This window comes from Bombina bombina, chromosome 3 (genome assembly GCF_027579735.1).
Source record: "Bombina bombina isolate aBomBom1 chromosome 3, aBomBom1.pri, whole genome shotgun sequence".
Taxonomy (NCBI): domain Eukaryota; kingdom Metazoa; phylum Chordata; class Amphibia; order Anura; family Bombinatoridae; genus Bombina; species Bombina bombina.
The window spans coordinates 818,101,539-818,123,552 of NC_069501.1; the positions used below are offsets into that span (position 1 = coordinate 818,101,539).

Sequence of the window (22,014 nt, forward strand, 5' to 3'; positions counted from 1 at the left end):
TAGTTCATTGCTCTCCACTATCACAGGCTCAGTTTGACTTCCTTTCTTTATACCTCTCTCTCTAAAGCAATATTAAAAATACATTAGTACAGATCCTGATTGGCTGACAAAACTGTACCCCCCTTCTCTCTCTCTCTTTTTGTAGGTTTTTATGATTTCTATTATTGTTTTAAAATGCAAAGCAATGCATTGTTTCTCACTATTGCTTTACATTTAATATTATTTATTACCTCTTAACGACAAATGAAAAAGTAATAAAAGTTATTTTAGCAAACAAATAGATATTTATGACCATGTGTTGGCATGTGTTGGACACAAGTGTATTTTAAGCGGATTGTGAGATAATGCTATGAACAAAAGAAAAATCCTCATTTCCCAAGGAGGTCATGGTACTATTTTTTTCTGAAAACAGCATTCTATATAGTCGCATCTGAAACAAATTGCTCTTCGTTTGATTTGTTCACTATTTTATTTGGCAAGCATTGATTTGTTTCATTCATTCTATGTTGTAGATCTGGTGAAATAAAATATATGATTTAAATTCATCTCTTTAATTTATATTCTGACAAAATAAATGTCTGCATGAATGAAATTTGTCCGAAACAAACTTTGGGAAAAAATCCAAACATTTTTTCTTTTTTTTTTTTGCCTGTGAACATAAATGCAATTGCTAATAGTGCATATATATTATGTAGTGCCAAAGTTTTGTTAATAGCGTGAACCAATTCAAGGTTGGTACTACTGAAAGATATCTTAGGCTAAAACAGATGCCTGCAACCCTACTTAAAGGGATACTAAAACCAATTAATTTTTTTATGATTCAGATAGAGCATGGAATTTTAAGTAACTTTCTAATTTACTCCCATTATCAATTTATATTCGTTCTCTCGCTCTTTAAAAAGCAGGAATGTAAAGCTTAGGAGCCGGCCCAATTTAGGTTCAGCACCCTGGATAGATCTTTGCTGCACACTGGATAGAGAACTCAAGGTACGCGATTAAAAATGGCATCCCTTGAATTCCTATTGGCTGATTTGATTCTTCAAATTCAAATCGGCCAATAGGATGAAAGCTACTCAAATCCTATTGGCTGTTCATATCAGCCAATAGGATGAGAGCTACTGAAATTCTATTGTCTATTCAAATCAGCCAATAGAATTTCAGTAGCTCTCATCCTATTGGCTAATTTGAACAGCCAATAGGATTTGAGTAGCTTTCATCCTATTGGCCGATTTGAAGAATCAAATCAGCAAATAGGAATTCAAGTGATGCCATTTTTAATCACCTATCTTGAATTCTCTATCCAGTGTGCGGCGAAGATCGTACGAAGAGGATCCACCATGCTCCATGGCTCCACGGTCGCCGGTCTTCAGTTCCAGGGTCGCTGGTCTTCAGCTCCACGGGGGCCCATTTATCAAAGGGCTTGCGGACCTGATCCGACACTGCGGATCAGGTCCGCAAGACCTCGCTAAATGCGGAGAGCAATACGCTCTCCACATTTAACATTGCACCAGCAGCTCACAAGAGCTGCTGGTGCAACGCCGCCCCCTGCTGACTCGCGGCCAATCGGCCGCCAGCAGGGAGCTGTCAATCAACCCGATCGTATTCGATCGGGTTGATTTCCGGCGGTTCCTGTCCGCCTGCTCAGAGCAGGCGGACAGGGTTATGAAGCAGCGGTCTTTAGACCGCTGCTTCATAACTTGTGTTTCTGGCGAGTCTGAAGACTCGCCAGAAACACGGCCCTTCAAGCTCCATACGGAGCTTGATAAATGGGCCTGACGGTCTTCAGTCTTCAGCTCCGCTCCGTGAAGGATGTTCCAGGAAGAAGAAAGAAGAGGTTGCCGCTTGGAAGAAGATTTCACCACCTGGAACAGGACCTTCTCCACCGGACTTCAGGAACGGTGAGTATCAACCTGGGGGTTAGACTTAGGGTTTTTTAAGGATTTTTTATTTTTTTTATTTAGATGGGCAGTAAAAGAGCTAAATGTCCTTTTTAAGGGCAATGTCCAACAAATGCCCTTTTCAGGGCAATGGGTAGTTTAGGGTTTTTAGTGTTAGGTTCTTTTATTTGGGGGGGTTTGCTGGGTGGGGGGGTTTTACTGTTAGGTGGGGCTTTGTGTATTTTGTTGTAAAAGAGCTGATTATCTGCAAAAAGCCCTTTTAAGGGCTACTGGTAGTTTATTAGAGTAGGGGGTGTTTTTATTTTGGGGGACTTTTTTATTTTCATAGGGATTAGGTATAATTTTTAAAAATTTGGTAATTTTGAATTTTTATTTTATGTAATCTTAATTTTTTTTATTTTCTGTAATTGTAGCTTAAAGGGACAGTCTAAATCAGAATTTTGATTAGACTGTCCCTTTAATTTACACTTAGTTTATTTGTATTTTTAAAGTAGTGTTAGGTTTTTTTAATTTAATAGTAACTTTAGTATTTTGTAAATTAGGTAATTTGGGTTCATTTAGGGGGTGTTAGGTTAGGGGTTAGGTTTATTGCGTTGTGGGTTAATGGCGGATTAGTGGTTAATAGTTTTAATAGGTAGTTTGCAATGTTGGAGTTTGCGGATTTAGGGGTTAATAATTTATTTATTACTTGCAGTGTGGGTTTGTTGGCGGATATAGGGGTTAATAGTTTAATTAGGCTTATTGCGTTGTGGGGGGGTTTGTTGGTTTAGGGGTTAATACTTTTATTAGTTCCGATGTGGGTTTGATGGCAGATATAGGGGTTAATACACTTTATTAGTTATTGCAGTGGGGGATTGTGGTTGACAGGTAGATAGATATTGCGCATGCGTTAGGTGTTTATTTCTGCAGGCATTTTTGGGAGTTACGGTGCTCCCATACTCGGCGCAAGGCTTGCTACGGCTGCCTTTTATGGCAAGGTGAAAATGGAGTAAGATTTCTCCATTTTCGCCACGTAAGTCCTTGCACTGAATATTGGATACCGATTTGCGACACGGTTCCGTGTTAGTTTATGGGAGTAAAAATTGCGGGCGAAGAGTGAAATATACGTGCCACATTTATATGTGGCGCTGTTTATAGGATACCAAACCCGCACTAAAACCGGCGACGCCGCATATGTGATCGAGCCCTAGATTTGTTTCATTCCCTGCTGCCTTAGATTGAACCTGCCCTGGTTTACACAACTTTACATCATGTGAGAGGGAGATACATGCTGTCAATACACTGTGCCAAATAGTCAGCAAATGTGTATATATTTTTAAATATATTAAAATTGCTTTATTTCTTATGGCTTAAAGGGACAGTATACACCAATTGTCATATAACTGCATGTAATAGACACTTCTATAAAGAAGAATATGCACAAATACTGATATAAAAATCCAGCTTAAAAACGTCCTTATAAGCTCCCAGTTTAGCTCTGTTGATGAGGTTAGGCTAGGCCACCGACTGAAAGGGGCTGAGAAAGCAGGAAGTGCAGACACTCCCCCCTCCCTACATATGAAAATCAGTACATCAGTATACATCTACAACTTTGGGGCTTGCTTAGGAGTCTGAAAATCAGCACAATGTTTTTTTTAAAAAAAACAACTATACACTTCCAGATGGGCTATATAAATGGATCATCTACAAAACATGTATGCAAAAAAAATCAATGTGTGCAATGCCCCTTTAAAATGACTATACTATAAGGTGCTTAACAATGGCTAAACATATGTAAAGAGGGGCTGGGGTAGTGGCTAGGGTGTGGGCAGGTGATGGGTGGGATCAGAAGTGTAAGTGACATTTTGGCCAGGCTAGTATCTTAGAACTTGAACTTTTGAGCCCTGCTATATAAAATATTTATAATTACATCTGTCCCTAACTGGTCACACAAAAGGAGACCATTCATGCTTTTATAAAGTTTATTCTTTAGAGGGACAGTCAAATAAAAATTAAACTTTCATGATTCAGAGAGGGCATGCAATTATTATTTTTTTTTATTGAGGTTTTGCGCATGAGAAGAGAAAACCAACAATATATTTTGTAAAAGGAATGGCAGCATTTTCATAGTATACAATACAAATACATGGTCCAAAGAAAAAATAAGCTGATTGTTAAGAAATAGATACCTGAAACCTCTATTTTTATATTTAGGGGTGGTTATCATGAATAACTAATTAAGGGGCCTCATGTGGGCCTTTATATTGAGGAAGTTCAGCGGGCAAAAGCCGCTTTGAGTTAAGGGGGGAGGGGAGGGGGGCGAAGCCTTCTATGGTTACCATAGGTAAAAATATGATGGCAGAAATGAGTAGAGAATATATAGCAAGTGTATAGGGGCAGGGGTGCCTAATCAAGTTTACTAGTCTAGAAGCAGTTCCAGACCGATCCCAGACCAGTTATAGAACCTGGAGGAAGATAAGTAGTGTATGGGGGTGCAAGACCTTCATATTTATATATCTTACAAACAGGACCACCTACTTTAAAAAGGACAGGTTCCTGCAACCACAAAGAGAGCAACAATATTATATCAATATGAACAGATATAGATGTGTATTAAGCAAATACTGACCAGATAAAGGATCATGGACAGTCAGAGTAATACAATTACTAATAAGAAAATATGGGAGGTGAATCAAATTCCTATATGAGTAGTAATCACTGCGAGAAAAGATATCCGTTATGATATATAGTGGATAATAACGGTATTATAAAATAAGTCATAAGCAAAGATAACATATATGTGGATCCTATCATAATCATTGAGAGATATAGAAGCTTGTGAAGTACCTATGACATAGTATAAAATAATACTTGTTTGTATACAACAACGTGTACAAGTTTCTCTAAATTAGACCTTAAGATGTCTAGTTAATTTAGGTATGAGCATCTTTTAAACAGCCCGATAACCATATATTTAGGCTATTAAATTATAATATTTTTCTCAAGCTATCAAAAGGTAAGGCAAGCCACATTATAATATAGAACTTAAATATGACTTGAGTGTTTTGTCATAACAGGTAGTAGGCATACAAATATATCTAATAGAAAATATAATGAAGTTAACTGAAAGGTCTAGAGTATAATAGGCTTGAATACTTGAAGCTAATCATATACCCTCTATGTAGAAGCAAGTCCAGAAGTCATAAGTATACAGTAAGGACCCTATGAGGTAAATTCCCTATATGTATAGTGCAGAAACTAGATATAACACACGTAAAATTTTACAAAAGACTAAGGCTTTAACATATACTAGAGAACTATAAATAAGGTAGACTATAAAATATAGTACCATTACATAGCTATGGGACCAAAATATCCATCCCAAATGCAGAACTCTAGTTAACTAGAGGAAGATAAACAGTAATAGTAATTTGGCTGATATATAATCTGCATTTAGGTGGGGTAGTTGTCCGTGTCTAGTTTGCCCATACAGGCTAATAGTTTAAATAAAACATTCTCAGCTGCCTCAGAAATTGCTTGGCATCTAACCTGCTATTATAAAAAAAAAAAAATCTACTCATCTAAGTAAATAAGACTAAACAGTCATATAGCACTTGTCATAGCAAGAAAAAGGTATTGTGTACGTTGTCATCTAAAAAGTTAAGGCTGGAATAAAAAAAGAAAAACACACTAAACAGGTAACAACTGGCTAAAGGACCAACATGTCTGATTATTGCCAAAGAAGCTGGAGGGCATAGCATCTGTGTCTCTTATCCAACTCCCGTAGATGGTAGTCCATAGGGGGCATTTGTTGGAAGGCTGAGGGCTTTTGGAGTTAGCAGTGGAGGTACCCAGAGATGGGGGGGTAGAGGTGCTATGGGACTGGCATAGGTAGTGTACTGCAGTGGAGGGATCATAAAATGGAGATCGCTTAATCATGTGACTCCAGATGATCCTTAAGTCCTCAGTTTCAAAGGCATTAGGTATGAAGATGTCCCTGGTAATTTTAGATACAGCCCTGTCCTCTCCTATCCCCACCCCGACCGGCCGCTCCGGAGCAGGGGTCGAGTGAACAATGGCAAAGTCAGGGAATACACCCGGGCAACTCACTGGGCTAAGCAAGGCGGAGGTCTGAGGATCCGTCTCATGAGGATATTCAGATAGTGTAAGCAGGTCTCCATGATTTTCATCCGCCATCCTGTCCTCCCTTGGTATAAAGGCCATAGTGAGGGGTGCGCTGTCAAGGTCTCTCTCTGGCGTGTTAGAACAGCCCTCCTGGTCGAGGACTAGACATTGGAGCACAGTGCGAAACTGAGTGTCCATGTGGAGTTCTAGCGGAGTTCAAGCAAATACATTAACCAAAACTAGGGGTGAGATTACATATGCAGTGCAAGCTTCAGCTTAACTGCTGAAACCCGCGTCGCCCTTAATTTTCCCTCGCACATCAGGGAATCACATAAACCCCTCCGGCAGTTTATAAACTTCCGTAAGTCGGATAAAATAGCAATGTCCAGAAATGTGCGTAAATACACATTTCTGAAAACTCCAGTGACTTACGGCACTTTAGAAACTGCCGGCGCCTAATAAAATTAAAAAAAATTCAAATCTCCCGTAAAAGTCTAACCCACCTCCCAAAAATAAAGCCCACACGTAAAACCCCTATATCCACCATCACACCCATATCGGAACTAATAATAAATGTATTAACCCCTAAGTCGCCACCCCCCCCCCCCACATCGCAATCTAACTAATTCAACTATTAACCCCTAATCCGCCATCCCCCTCATCGCAATCTAACTAATAAATGTATTAACCCCTAATCCGCCATCCCCCACATCGCAATCTACATATTAACCCATAATCCTCCAACCCCCACATCGCAAAGTATCTTATAAACGGATTAACCTCTAATCTGCCAAACCCCTGCATTTCAATAAACCTAATAAATCTATTAACTCCATAAACCGCCAATCCCCACAAGGCAAATAACTAATTAAATTACTAAGCCCCTAACCTAACACCCCCTAAATTAACTCCAATTACCTAAAATGTAAAAATACTAAATTACAATTTAAAATAAAACTAAATTTAAATTAATCTAAAATTACAAAAAAAGGCTAACATTACAGAAAATAATAAACCAAATTATCAAAAATAAAAAATTAAACCTAATCCCTATGAAAATAAAAAAGCCTCCCCCAAAATAAAAACACTCCCTAATCTCATGGGATTTCATGGGCACTTGTAAAAGAGCCGAATTCCCTTTTAAGGGCAGTGCCCATACAAATGACCCTTTAAAGGGCTATTGGTAGTTTAGATTAGATTAGGGGTGTTTTTTATTTTGGGGGGGGGGGCTTTTTTATTTTCATAGGGATTAGATTTAATTTTTTTATTTTTGATAATTTGGTTTATTATTTTCTGTAATGTAAGACTTTTTTTATTTGTTGTAAATTTAGATTAATGTAATCTTAGTATTTTTTTTTATTTTTAAAGTAATGTTAGTTTTTTTTTAATTTAATGTAAGTGGGGTTAATTTAGGGATGTTAGGTTAGGGGGCTTAGTAATTTAATTAGTTATTTGCGTTGTGGGGGGTTGGCGGATTAGGAGTTAATAGGTTAATTAAATGTATTTCGTTGGTGGGGGATGGCGGTTTAGGGGTTAATAGTTTTAATAGGTATTTTGCGATGTGGGTGAATGGTGGATTAGGGGTTAATAGTTTATTGTTTATTGCATTGTGGGGTGATGGTGGTTTAGGGGTTAATAGTTTTAATAGGTATTTTGCGAGGTGGGTGAATGGTGGATTAGGCGTTAATAGTTTAATGTATATTGCATTGTGGGGTGATGGTGGTTTAGGGGTTAATCACTTTATTAGGTATGTAGCGTTGTGGGGGGTTGGCGGATTAGGGGTTAATAGGTTAATTAGATGTTTTGCTATGTGGGGGTTGGCGGATTAGGGGTTAATATACTTTATTAGTTATTGCGGTGGGTGTTGGCGGTTGATAGGTAGATAAATATTGCGCATGCGTTAGGTGTTAGTTATTATTTTCAGGGAGTTACGGTGCTGACATTTTCAGCGCAAGGCTTGCTGCGTCTGCCTATGTGCTGCGAGGTCAAAATGGAGTAAAATTTCTCCATTTTCATCACGTAAGTCCTTGCGCTGAATATGTGATACCAACTTGCGACACGTTTCTATGTTAGTTTATGGGAGTAAAAATAGCGGGCGACGGGTGAAATATATGCGCTGCATTTATATGCGGCGCCGTATATGTGATAGCAAATCCGGCCAAAAAACTGGCGTCGACAGCTTTTGCAGGAGACGCCGCATATGTAATCTTGCACAATGTTGTACAATTTTCACAGACACTTTTAAAGCTCTACTTCAGCTTTATTTAAGTCCTCAATTCAGTCTTAAATGTTTGTTGGGAAAATAACAGTAGGAGAAGAAAGATAAGGCAATAGCTTACTTTCTCTGAGCACTGATATTGATGAATGATGATACACATGATGATGTTGGGATAATAACAGAGAAAAGGGGTTCAGGGGAGGAATTATTAGCTGCAGAAATGGAGATAATAACAAATGAATAATCTAAGCAACATAAATGGATGTGAAACCCAAGATTTTTCTTTAAAGGGACATTAAACACTAAAGGTCAGATTACAAGTGGAGCGCTATTTAATGCTCCCACTCAAGCGTTTACTGCGCTAGAAGTAATCTTTTTGCTTGCATCAAGTTGCACTCGTATTTTGAGCTGAAAGTAAACTGTTTTCGCTCACGTGCTAACACAACATGTGTAGAAAGCTGAATTTAGAAAATCGTGCGCGTGATAACATATTCGCAAATAGAAGTCAATTGAGCAAAAAAAGTGTAAAAAAAACACCCTACTCGTGTGCTAAAACGATCCCATATTACGTTAGTGTGCCATTCGTAATCTAGCCCTTAATGTGTTTTGTAAAAATTCAGGTGACTTTGAGCTTTAATTCAGAATTCAACCTGGACCACTCAGTATTACTGGTTTTCAATACTAATCTATACAAAGCACACCCAGCAAGGAATTCTTTTTTATTTATTAATTTTTCTGTCCCATACTCCTTTGTAACTGCTGATGTCCAATCACAGACTATGTATATTAGGTTGCGCATGCCATACCAGCGACAGTGAATGGCATGAATACTTACACACATTGCCATTTGTTTTCTTGCAAGAGCTTATTACTGATCAGGGAACAGTGCTAGCTGCCTAAATAGCTATGCTGTTCCCTTCTAAACGTAATGTGCACACTGGCAGGGGTCTGTGATCGCATGGGTGCACATTACAATTACATAGCTTAATTGGCACATCATGAGTGTGACTGGATAAAGTAGTATGTCAATCATGATGCAGCAAATCCCTCTCTGGTGGTCGCGCTGCGGCAATTAGAACATATGAGAGAACCTAAAAGTAAACTTTTTTTTATTTATATTGCAATGCGATTTTCATGCTGATACTCTATGCACTATAACTTATGAAACTAAACAATTCAATTGTGTTAAATATTGGTAAATAAATCAAAATGTTTTTGTTGTAGATTCTCCATATTTAAAGTTTATTCAGTATTTTGTAGGGTCTCATCTAATAGTTTGCTTAAAGGGACACTCACTCAAAATAAAACTTTCATGATTCAGATAGAGCAGGCAATTTTAAACAACTTTCTAATTTACTTCCATTAACAAAATGTGCACAGTCTTTTTATATTTAAACTTTTTGAGTCACCGGCTCCTACTGAGCATGTGCAAGAATAAGTGTGTATGCATTTGTGAATGGCTGATTGCTGTCACATGGTACGTGTATGCATTTGTGATTGGCTGATGGCTGTCACATGGTACAGGGGGAGTGGAAAAAGACATAACTTTTAAAATTGTCAGGAAAAAAAAACTACTACTCATTTGAAGTTCAGACTAAGTGCTACTGCATTGTCTTGTTATCTTGCATTTGTTGATTATGCAAATCTACAGTGTTGACTGGTCCAAATAGTGGGCTTTCTTTCTTTTCATTACTTTTTACTTTTCTTTTCTTTTTTTCTTTTTTTACAGTATTACTTAGGCCATATTCTTATAACAAGTTGCAGATTCAAAATATAAAATATGTATCATTCATTTTACCTATCTCTATTAATTTGTGAATTTAAAGGGACATTAAACTCAAACATTTTCTTTCATGATTCAAATAGAGAATACAATTTTACTTCTATTATCTAATTTGATTCATTCTTTATATATCCTTTGTTAAATAAATAGCAATGCACATGGGTGAGCCAATCACAAGGCAAATATGTGCATCCACCAATCAGAAGCTACTGAGCCTATCTAGATATGCTTTTCAGAAAGGAATATCAAGAGAATGAAGCACATTAGATATCAGAAGTAAATTAGAAAGTTGTTTAAAATGGTATTCTCTTTCTGAATCATGCAAGAAAAAAAATGGGTTTAATGTCCTTTTAAGTCTGGTTATGTCAAACTGTTGAAAACCTTCTTGTATTATCAGACATGCTGGAGGATTGCCGTGCATACAGGGAAAATTATATTTATAAAGTATTTTGCAATCAGAAATCATTGGTAAAGAAATAACTTCAGAATTAACTGCCCAGCCCTACCGTGCAATCACTTTTTAATGTGACACTTGCCCTGCCCAACTGATTAGGGCACTCTCATTTGTGCATGACTAACTACAAGCCCTTTTAGTTTTAGAACTAAATATAATTCACAATGCTAATATACCTCACTGTGGAAGACTTTTGGAATTACACTGGCCTAGATTTAGAGTTCGGCGTTAGCCGTGAAAACCAGCGTTAGAGGCTCCTAACGCTGGTTTTAGGCTACCGCCGGTATTTGGATTCACTCAAAATAGGGTCTAACGCTCACTTTTCAGCCGCGACTTTTCCATACCGCAGATCCCCTAACGTCAATTGCGTATCCTATCTTTTCAATGGGATCTTCCTAACTCCGGTATTTAGAGTCGTTTCTGAAGTGAGCGTTAGAGCTCTAACGACAAAACTCCAGCCGCAGGAAAAAAGCAGGAGTTAAGAGCTTTATGGGCTAACGCAGGTTCATAAAGCTCTTAACTACTGTACTCTAAAGTACACTAACACCCATAAACTACCTATGTACCCCTAAACTGAGGTCCCCCCACATCGCCGCAACTCGATTAAATTTTTTTAACCCCTAATCTGCCGACCGCCACCTACGTTATACTTATGTACCCCTAATCTGCTGCCCCTAACCCCGCCGACCCCTGTATTATATTTATTAACCCCTAACCTGCCCCCCACAACGTCGCCGCCAGCTACTTACAATAATTAACCCCTAATCTGCCGACCGCAAAGTGCCGCTACTTACGTTATCCTTATGTACCCCTAATCTGCTGCCCCTAACACCGCCGACCCCTATATTATATTTATTAACCCCTAATCTGCCCCGCTCAACATCGCCGACACCTGCCTACACTTATTAACCCCTAATCTGCTGAGCGGACCTGAGCGCTACTATAATAAAGTTATTAAACCCTAATCCGCCTCACTAACCCTATCATAAATAGTATTAACCCCTAATCTGCCCTCCCTAACATTGCCGACACCTAACTTCAATTATTAACCCCTAATCTGACGACCGAATCTCGCCGCTATTCTAATAAATGTATTAACCCCTAAAGCTAAGTCTAACCCTAATACTAACACCCCCCTAAATTAAATATAATTTAAATCTAACGAAATAAATTAACTCTTATTAAATAAATTATTCCTATTTAAAGCTAAATACTTACCTGTAAAATAAATCCTAATATAGCTACAATATAAATTATATTTATATTATAGCTATTTTAGGATTAATATTTATTTTACAGGCAACTTTGTAATTATTTTAACCAGGTACAATAGCTATTAAATAGTTAAGAACTATTTAATAGTTACCTAGTTAAAATAATAACAAAATTACCTGTAAAATAAGTCCTAACCTAAGTTATAATTAAACCTAACACTACCCTATCAATAAATTAATTAAATAAAATACCTACAATTACCTACAATAAAACCTAACACTACACTATCAATAAATGAATTAAATACAATACCTACAAATAACTACAATTAAATAAACTAACTAAAGTACAAAAAATAAAAAAGAACTAAGTTACAAAAAATAAAAAAATATTTACAAACATAAGAAAAATATTACAACAATTTTAAACTAATTACACCTACTCTAAGCCCCCTAATAAAATAACAAAGACCCCCAAAATAAAAAAATTCCCTACCCTATTCTAAATTAATAAATTTAAAAGCTCTTTTACCTTACCAGCCCTGAACAGGGCCCTTTGCGGGGCATGCCCCAAGAAAATCAGCTCTTTTGCCTGTAAAAAAAAACATACAATACCCCCCCCCAACATTACAACCCACCACCCACATACCCCTAATCTAACCCAACCCCCCCTTAAATAAACCTAACACTAAGCCCCTGAAGATCTTCCTACCTTGTCTTCACCTCAACAGGTATCACCGATCTGTCCTGGCATCCGGTGCTGAAGAGGTCCAGAAGAGGCTCCAAAGTCTTCCTCCTATCCGGCAAACATCTTCATCCAAGCGGCATCTTCGATCTTCTTCCATCCGGTGCGGAGCGGGTCCATGTTGAAGCATGGTAGGAACATTCTATTGGCTGATCGAACAGCCAATAGAATGCGAGCTCAATCTGATTGGCTGATTGGATCAGCCAATCGGATTGAACTTGATTCTGATTGGCTGATTCCATCAGCCAATCAGAATATTCCTACCTTAATTCCGATTGGCTGATAGAATCCTATCAGCCAATCGGAATTCGAGGGACGCCATCTTGGATGACGTCCCTTAAAGGAACCGTCATTCGTCGGGAGACGCCGGAAGAAGAGGATGGATCCGCGTCGGCTGCTTCAACATGGACCCGCTCCGCACCGGATGGAAGAAGATCGAAGATGCCGCTTGGATGAAGATGTTTGCCGGTCCGGATGTCCTCTTCTTGCCGGATAGGAGGAAGACTTTGGAGCCTCTTCTGGACCTCTTCAGCACCGGATGCCAGGACGGATCGGTGATACCTGTTGAGGTGAAGACAAGGTAGGAAGATCTTCAGGGGCTTAGTGTTAGGTTTATTTAAGGGGGGTTTGGGTTAGATTAGGGGTATGTGGGTGGTGGGTTGTAATGTTGGGGGGGGGGGGTATTGTATGTTTTTTTTTTACAGGCAAAAGAGCTGATTTTCTTGGGGCATGCCCCGCAAATGGCCCTATTCAGGGCTGGTAAGGTAAAAGAGCTTTTAAATTTATTAATTTAGAATAGGGTAGGGCATTTTTTTATTTTGGGGGTCTTTGTTATTTTATTAGGGGGCTTAGAGTAGGTGTAATTAGTTTAAAATTGTTGTAATATTTTTCTTATGTTTGTAAATATTTTTTTATTTTTTGTAACTTAGTTCTTTTTTATTTTTTGTACTTTAGTTAGTTTATGTAATTGTAGTTATTTGTAGAAATTGTATTTAATTTATTTATTGATAGTGTAGTGTTAGGTTTTATTGTAGGTAATTGTAGGTATTTTATTTAATTAATTTATTGATAGTGCAGTGTTAGGTTAATTGTAGGTAATTGTAGGTATTTTATTTAATTAATTTATTGATAGGGTAGTGTTAGGTTTAATTATAACTTAGGTTAGGACTTATTTTACAGGTAATTTTGTTATTATTTTAACTAGGTAACTATTAAATAGTTCTTAACTATTTAATAGCTATTGTACCTGGTTAAAATAAATACAAAGTTACCTGTAAAATAAATATTAATCCTAAAATAGCTATAATATAATTATAATTTAAATTGTAGCTATATTAGGATTTATTTTACAGGTAAGTATTTAGCTTTAAATAGGAATAATTTATTTAATAAGAGTTAATTAATTTCGTTAGATGTAAATTATATTTAAGTTAGGGGGGTGTTAGTGTTAGGGTTAGACTTAGCTTTAGGGGTTAATCCATTTATTATAGTAGCGATGAGCTCCGGTCGTCAGATTAGGGGTTAATAATTGAAGTTAGGTGTCGGCGATGTTAGGGAGGGCAGATTAGGGGTTAATACTATTTATGATAGGGTTAGTGAGGCGGATTAGGGGTTAATAACTTTATTATAGTAGCGCTCAGGTCCGCTCGGCAGATTAGGGGTTAATAAGTGTAGGCAGGTGTCGGCGACGTTGAGGGGGGCAGATTAGGGGTTAATAAATATAATATAGGGGTCGGCGGTGTTAGGGGCAGCAGATTAGGGGTACATAAGGATAACGTAGGTGGCGGCGCTTTGCGGTCGGCAGATTAGGGGTTAATTATTGTAAGTAGCTGGCGGTGACGTTGTGGGGGGCAGGTTAGGGGTTAATAAATATAATATAGGGGTCGGCGGTGTTAGGGGCAGCAGATTAGGGGTTCATAGGGATAATGTAAGTTGCGGCGGTTTACGGAGCGGAAGATTAGGGGTTAATAATATAATGCAGGGGTCAGCGATAGCGGGGGCGGCAGATTAGGGGTTAATAAGTGTAAGGTTAGGGGTGTTTAGCCTCGGGGTACATGTTAGGGTGTTAGGTGCAGACGTAGGAAGTGTTTCCCCATAGGAAACAATGGGGCTGCGTTAGGAGCTGAACGCTGCTTTTTTGCAGGTGTTAGGTTTTTTTACAGCTCAAACAGCCCCATTGTTTCCTATGGGAGAATCGTGCACGAGCACGTTTTTGAGGCTGGCCGCGTCCGTAAGCACCTCTGGTATCGAGAGTTGCATTTGCGGTAAAAATGCTGTACGCTCCTTTTTTGGAGCCTAACGCAGCATTTTTTTGGACTCTCGATACCAGAGTTAATTTTATGGTGCGGCCAGAAAAAAGTCTGCGTAGCGTTAACAGCCCATCTACCGCCAAACTCCAAATCTAGGCCACTGTGTTTCAGCCATAACAGCAGCAATTCACTGCTGCAGCACAGAACAACCAAATGACCTTTTCTCTACTGTATAAAGAGAACCACAATATAATAAACCAATAATTATAGGTAGGATCATGTGTCAAGCTTTGATGGTAAGTTTGCAATGTAACTAATAGAGATAGGAAAATGATTGCTTAACTTTATGGTTTGGTGTCTGCATTTCTGTAGACTGGATACATTATAAAATCATTACGTTGACATTACACAATACTTCCATAGCACATTACACAATACTTCCACTTCCCCAGCATAGCACAGTTTCTGAACCCCAGTGCAACTCTTTTTAAAAGGACATTCTGGTCAAAATTTAAATACACATAGATAAATGACATCTTTGAATAGAAACATATTTGCAATATACATGAGATGGCAAAAATGCTTCTAGTAAAAGGTATCACTGTTTTTTAGTGTTTCTCTGCATGTGCATGTGAAGCATAGCTGGATATTCTCAGTGCACCAGCATTTTAAATACTGCAGCTGCTTAGAGCAACAGTGGGGCTTTTATGATATCAGCAATTAACAAATGGAGTCATTACCAGATGGTACAAGCACTTTAGGCTATCTGTGCAAGAGCTGTGTTTAAAATGCTGGTGCACGGTGCATACTTACATACACTTTTAAAACCGCTATAGCTTTTATTAGAAACTATTTTTCTAATGCATGTATATTACAAAAATAATTCTATTAAAAACTGAAATGCATCCATGTGGATTCCAATTTTGTCTGTAATGTCCCTTTAACTACTCACACAATGCTCTGTCTACAAACTGTTCAAGAAAATTAAAAGGATATTTTGATTCTGGCAGACAGCCCCAGCATAGGATATTTTATTGTTGCATATAAACCTATTTGGTTTTATGTTTTGACCATCTTTAATCTTAAAAAGCACATTTGGTTACACATTGGTATGGGAATAAAACTGACCCAGGGCCATAGGCCGAGATTTCTGAGTAAAGATTTTCTCATCAGTAATTAGAGTCTACTGGAGTTATGAAGGAGTACACTTTTCTAATGACTTCAGTACCAGTGAGTCAGCAGTGTGAGACGGTCTGTCTCAGAGAATAATCTAAGCATTAAAGGGATATTACCCTTAAAATGTTTTATCATGCATATTTCACGAAGAACAAAAACATCCATTTAAATAATAGATTCATTTTATGAGTTCCCCTTTGAGATAAAACAAGCAAAAAATACTTTAATACAAGAGAAAAGTATAAACTTAAATATTTCTGTCTTTTCTTAAAATTGAAAAGCATCCTCCAGGATACAAAGCAACTTCAAGGGTGTGTAATGTAATGCACATAAAAAAATCATTTTTAAAATGTCATTAGAATATGTTTTTCAATATTCTTAAGTTATAAAGTTATTATAGGTACAAATCCCCATATACGGAATTCCAAAATCCAGAATTATTCTGAAATCCAGACTTTCATTTAATATTTTTTTTTAAATAAAATGACAAATTTTTCCCCACCAATAAGTCACAATCTTCTCTGCCTGCATCTTTGATTTGTTTTTGTTTTTTGTGTTCTAAAATAAAAAGTATGATCAATATTTATTTAAAACAACTATTGCATTTCTGATTACAGTACTGTACGATCTTTCTAATGGTACTATGTATACAAAAGTATTAAACCTGATATAAAACTACCTTGAGGTTGCATGTATAAGCTATACTATGACATGAAAATATTGCCTAAATTAAAGAAGATATTGTTGGTCACATCCGTCAACAAGCATTCCCATTTTGCAAGTGCAAATATTCCAAAATCCAAACCTTTTCCTGTCCCAAGGAGTTTGGATAAAGGGTTTTCTACCTGTACTATGAATGTGACCTTCTGATGATACATAGAGTTGCCACTTCTGCCCTGTGTTTTCTGGACAGTTCTAAGTTACACATAATGCAGAATGTGCAGGGAGGAACATGCATTGTACCTCTAGACAGCAAAAGTCTGCTGGGCAGATTGTTCATGTTCCTTCATGCAAACCCTGCAGAACGTGTAACTCTTAATTGTCCTGGAAAACCTGGCTGGGTGTTAAAATGATACAGTGGTAGGCAATGTGAGTACAATCTTTTAGCACCATTGATGTTGTACTGTATACATGCATCTAATGGTATTTAAACTAAACATCTATACAATTCATATACCAAATGTATTTGCCTTTATATTTAAGGGCAGTGCAAACCTTTAGTCAGGATCTGCAAATGGTTCTTATACACAGGTGACTAACAAATTAAAATGAAGTCACTATCTGCATCACAAATGCTATGATAAAAAAAAGATAATTTATTGAGATTTACAGGAATTGAAATAAAATTAATTTATGAATGGCTGCTCGGGTTAGTAGGATGGTGACTTGACAATCAACCTCTACAAAGCAGGCTTTGTCAACTCCAATCCGGAGTTGACAATTAAAGGATACACATAAGGATAATAGCTTGTAACAAAATCATCAGTAGCTGAAGAGAACCCTATCTGCCATTCCCTATAACAAAAGTGTGCATAGTAGCTACTTAGATCTGGGTTAAATTACGCAAAAACAGGAAACACTTTCTGTACAGTAAATCTGTCTCTATAACTGAACCAGGTATGACCACGGGACCTGGGCAGCATTGAACAAGAGTGCCCTTTAGGAAAGTGTTACTGAAATTGCTGTTATATGGGTTTACTCAGCTGGCTTTCAGTATGTTCATGTGGGAGAATGTAATCTTTGACATTGGTGACTATGGTTGTATTTAGACTGTATTGGAAAGAGAGTTAGGGGGCGTCACTTCATTCTTAAGGGTAGATTTCACAAGGGCCAAATGGCCCTTATTCCCGCGTGAGCCTTCACACTCGCCGGAAACAAAAAACGCTGCTCCATAACTTGTCCGCTGCCTCTGAGGCTGCGGTCTTCAATCCACCAATCCTATACGATCAGGCTGATTGACACCCCCTGCTAGCGGCTGATTGGCCGCAAATCTGCAGGGGCGGCATTACAAAAGCAGTTCTGGTGAACTGCTTTTGTAATGATAAATGCTGACAGTGTATGCTATCGGCATTCAGCAATGTCTGTTGGACATGATATGCTACAGCGTATCATGTTGGACAGACATTGGCAAATCTACACATAAGACTCAGACAGCACAATCTCTGTACACAAGCTGCGGCTCCAAGCAGCTAAACGCCTGCAACTCAAAATTGCAGAGACTTTCTATGTACCTCCTCCTGGCTCAAAGCGCCTGTACTGCAATGGATTAGCTTGCTCAGTCAGACACATAGAGTAGGGCACTGCTACGTGTTGTAAGGTTACAAGGTTCCTGTACTTTAAAATACATTTCTCACTATTTATTGGGAAATATTGAAAAACTAATAACAAGGCAGACATGGATGGCGTCCAAGAGCGGGTCTGTCTGTTCTTTTTTTTTTAACCTTATAACATCTAGCAGTGCCGTACTCTCTCTATGTGCCTGAACTGTATCAGGCAGCACAATGTCTTGAACTGTCCTTGCTTTATACTAGTTTTAGGAAATGGTATAGCTGATGTTATGAGGTAAAAAAAAGAAAAAAGAGGTCAGTCAGCTTGAGCTTGGCTTTGAGATTTGTTCCCGTCATCTGAACTTTGAGCTGTCCAAAATGGGAGGCGAGAGGATTAATAGGTTATGCATTTCTTTTAAAGTACAGGAATACACATTGTTCAAAGATGAAGGTTAATGTTTAAAATCAGCTTAATTTTAACGAGCATCTAAAGTGGACCATTAAAACAAACAAATCACCATAATACACATAGACCTACACCAAAACAGGTCTAGTTATGGCAGAGATTATATAATATACCCTGAAGATTCCTCAAAATATTTAAGACAAATTAACCTTAAACTAAAAACTTTATTAAACTGAAATCTAAAACATTAGTGTGCAAAATCTAGACTTCAGCTTCATCTGATAATAAAAATATTCTAAGTAACAATTATATAAGGTAAGATAATTTTAATGGAGAGCAGAATTGAAAATATCACCTTTTTTTTTTTTTTGAGACCTGAAGTAAATTATTACCCATTGCTAATCTGCATAAAGAAATGCATGAACATGCTATGGAAACAAATGTTTATTAATAAATAGATGGCTTTTTGGCAGAATAAGTGATATGGTATATGACAAGGGGCAGGACTGGAAAGAGTTCAAAGGTGCAGTGCGTATATGTATTGTCTTCTATGCTTAAAGGAACACTGAACCCAATTTTTTTTTTTCATGATTCAGATAGAGCATGACATTTTAAGCAACTTTCTAATTTACTCCTATTATCTATTTTTTTTCATTCTCTTGCTATCTTTATTTTAAAAGCAGGAATGTAAATCTTAGCAGCCAGCCCATTTTTCAGCACCATGGTTAGCGCTTGCTTATTGGAGGCTTAAATTTACCCACCAATAAGCAAGCATAACCCAGGTTCTCAACCAAAAATGGGCCAACTCCTAGGCATCACATTCCTGCTTTTTAAATAAAGATAGCAAGAGAATGAATAAAAAATAATAGGAGTAAATTAGAAAGTTGCTTAAAATTGCATGCTCTATCTGAATCATGAAAGAAAAAATTTGGGTTTAGTGTCCATTTAAAAGATTTAAAAGAGAGATTAAAAAAAAACAATTTTTCTTTCATGATTCAGATAGAGCATACATTTGTAAACAACTTTCCAATTTACTTCTATTATCAATTTGCTTCATACTCTTGTATCGTTTCTTGAAAGAGCATCAATGCACTTATAGGAACTAGATGAACACATCGGTAAGCCAATGACTAGAGGCATATATGTACAGCAGCCAATGATTATTTATAAGAGAAAATATCTACCTAATATTCCCTTTAATATTGTCTTTTCCTTCCATAGTAAACATCCAGAAACATAGTAAGCTCAATAAACTGCACATGACTCTACTGATAACAATCTTCATGAGCTATGGCTTTGAGTAATTACAATCCGAACAGCTGATTAGAATTTTCCTAACTTGTACATTTGCTTTACTATGTATGACTATGTGTGTGTGTTATGTCACTGTTTCCATCTGTTTAATACATGAAATGTATTATCTTTAGAACCTTTAGCAAATGATGTATCAGGAGTTCCCTAAATTATAAGCCTGAGAGATTAATGGAAGACTGATAGAAAATTGGTAAACTAGATTAAAATGGCTGTCAACACCTTTGATTGAGAAGCATGCTGGCTACTCTCAACTTGACAAAGATGTGTCCAGTGGAGCTGTGCTGCATTTACTGGATATATGAAGAAAACAGTAGCCTTACAATTACAGATTTCATTTTATAGGAAGTCCTTCTGCTGACAAACATACCAAGATAGCACCACCCTGGCAGCTCATACACTTGAACTTAAGTTTCTGCTAGTTTTACTTTCACTTATTGTACATACTGTGTTCCATAAAGAAGTTCACAATAGATTGAGGTTTGTTTTCTATAGTATTTTTTATTTATTTTTTTGTTTGTTTTGGGTTGCCCAGGATGCTTGCTAAACTGACCCAACATTGTCTTGTATCACGATCTTATACTTGTTTGTCCTCTGCTTAAAAAATTGTACTGTACTAGAGTATTCCTTCTCAGTAAATGAATAAATTCTTAGATGCAAAATATACAGCAATTATTTTTCTTTATATATCTGGTTTTGGATTCTAACAGAGGCACAAGAAACAATACCATAGTTACGTAGCTTGTCACCTTATTGTATAGCTATAATAATACATGCAGCACATCATAAATGTGGCTTTTAAACTTCAGAAACAGAATTATAATATGCCCACAGTAGTCAAACCGAGAAATGCCTGTCACAAAATATCAACTAAACTTATATCAACGATTAGACAAAAACACTCACACATCAGGGTTTAATAATGAGTTGCTAGGCAACAGCAAGAATAAAAAGCATGCAGCACCTTGCTAGGAAGCACAGTACCAACCTATATAAATACATTGAAGGAAAAAATGAGCTCACCAGAACTTGCTTGATGTGAGGTTTTCCGCCTGCCCCTCCTAGGTAGGGAGTGGAATATTGTGGCTGATGCATTGTGTAGGACCTGGGTCACTCTTGTTGAGTATCTGCTGTTATGACCCTCGTGTCTTCCTTTTAAAAATCTGTTCAAAGACATTAGCGGTCTTCAAATAATATTCTCATACTATGGTATACAGAAACTATGAATGAAGAATATTGATATTTTTCCTTATTTCTCAAGGAAAAAAGTTGATACTTAATGATTTTTTTTTTAAATCACTGAGATAATTGGTGAAGAAAACATAACATAGCCTAAAAGTATTAAATTAATAAACGAAACATACATCCAGTCTAATCTACAATGCATATTAAATTGCAATGGGCAAATCTTTTCTCTTCTTGCTAATGTGTTCAAAGAGTTTTGCTATCACAGGAAACGGAAAAAAATAACTTCACTGTCTTTTATTCATTCTTCAAATTCATTATAAGAATTCCTCCTTAATTCACAAGAAAATCAGATCCTGGTTGATCTTGCAGGAAAAGAGCAGTGCCAATGTATAGACGTCCTTCTGATGAGACAATATACACATTACTGTGTCAGTAACCTAATGCGCGTTTCTTCCCATCTCTGGATTTCACTTCCTTTATCCTTCATCACTAAAGGTCATGCACTGAAGTCAAAAAATCACAAGGCAACATCAATGTGATAGCAAATCTTAAAGCAGTTGAAAGAAGATTGCTGCAAAAGCAGATGGCTTTCTGTAAAGTGAAAAGCTGTTAAAGCACAACTTGAGACATTGTGATGAAGGGCGAAAATGTCTTGCAAAATAAATTCCCAAGGAAATTCAAGCAAAGTTTCTACGCCTCAAAGGAAGGGCAGGAAACGAACCGCTGTTTAGTTTTTTTGTTTAAATATAACAGGGAAGCACTGCAAGTTTTTTGCTGCCCTGCTTTGTTTTAGGAAAGAAAAGACAAAGGGGAAAAGAATGAATGTTTGTGATTTACTTGGCAAGAACAACTATTTCCACTCTTGTGTCCTGCAGAGGGATGAAAACTGGTGTCTCACTATGTATAACCAATGGACTGACAACATATTCCTGCACAATAACTCAGTCCTATAAAGTAACAGGTTAAATTATACATCCTCTTGCTGCAGAGGACACCTGCTT

General features: G+C 37.2%; 1 protein-coding gene across 1 annotated transcript in view; it reads right to left on the reverse strand.

The window, feature by feature from the left end:
- The window catches only part of MCF2L (MCF.2 cell line derived transforming sequence like), a 353,557-nt gene extending 331,922 nt beyond the window's left edge, over window positions 1-21,635 (reverse strand). The window contains 1 exon segment of the mRNA XM_053707774.1: window positions 20,849-21,635. Coding sequence (XP_053563749.1) covers window positions 20,849-21,002 — 154 coding nt within the window. The 5' untranslated portion in view covers window positions 21,003-21,635.
- Window positions 21,636-22,014: the final 379 nt, after the last annotated feature.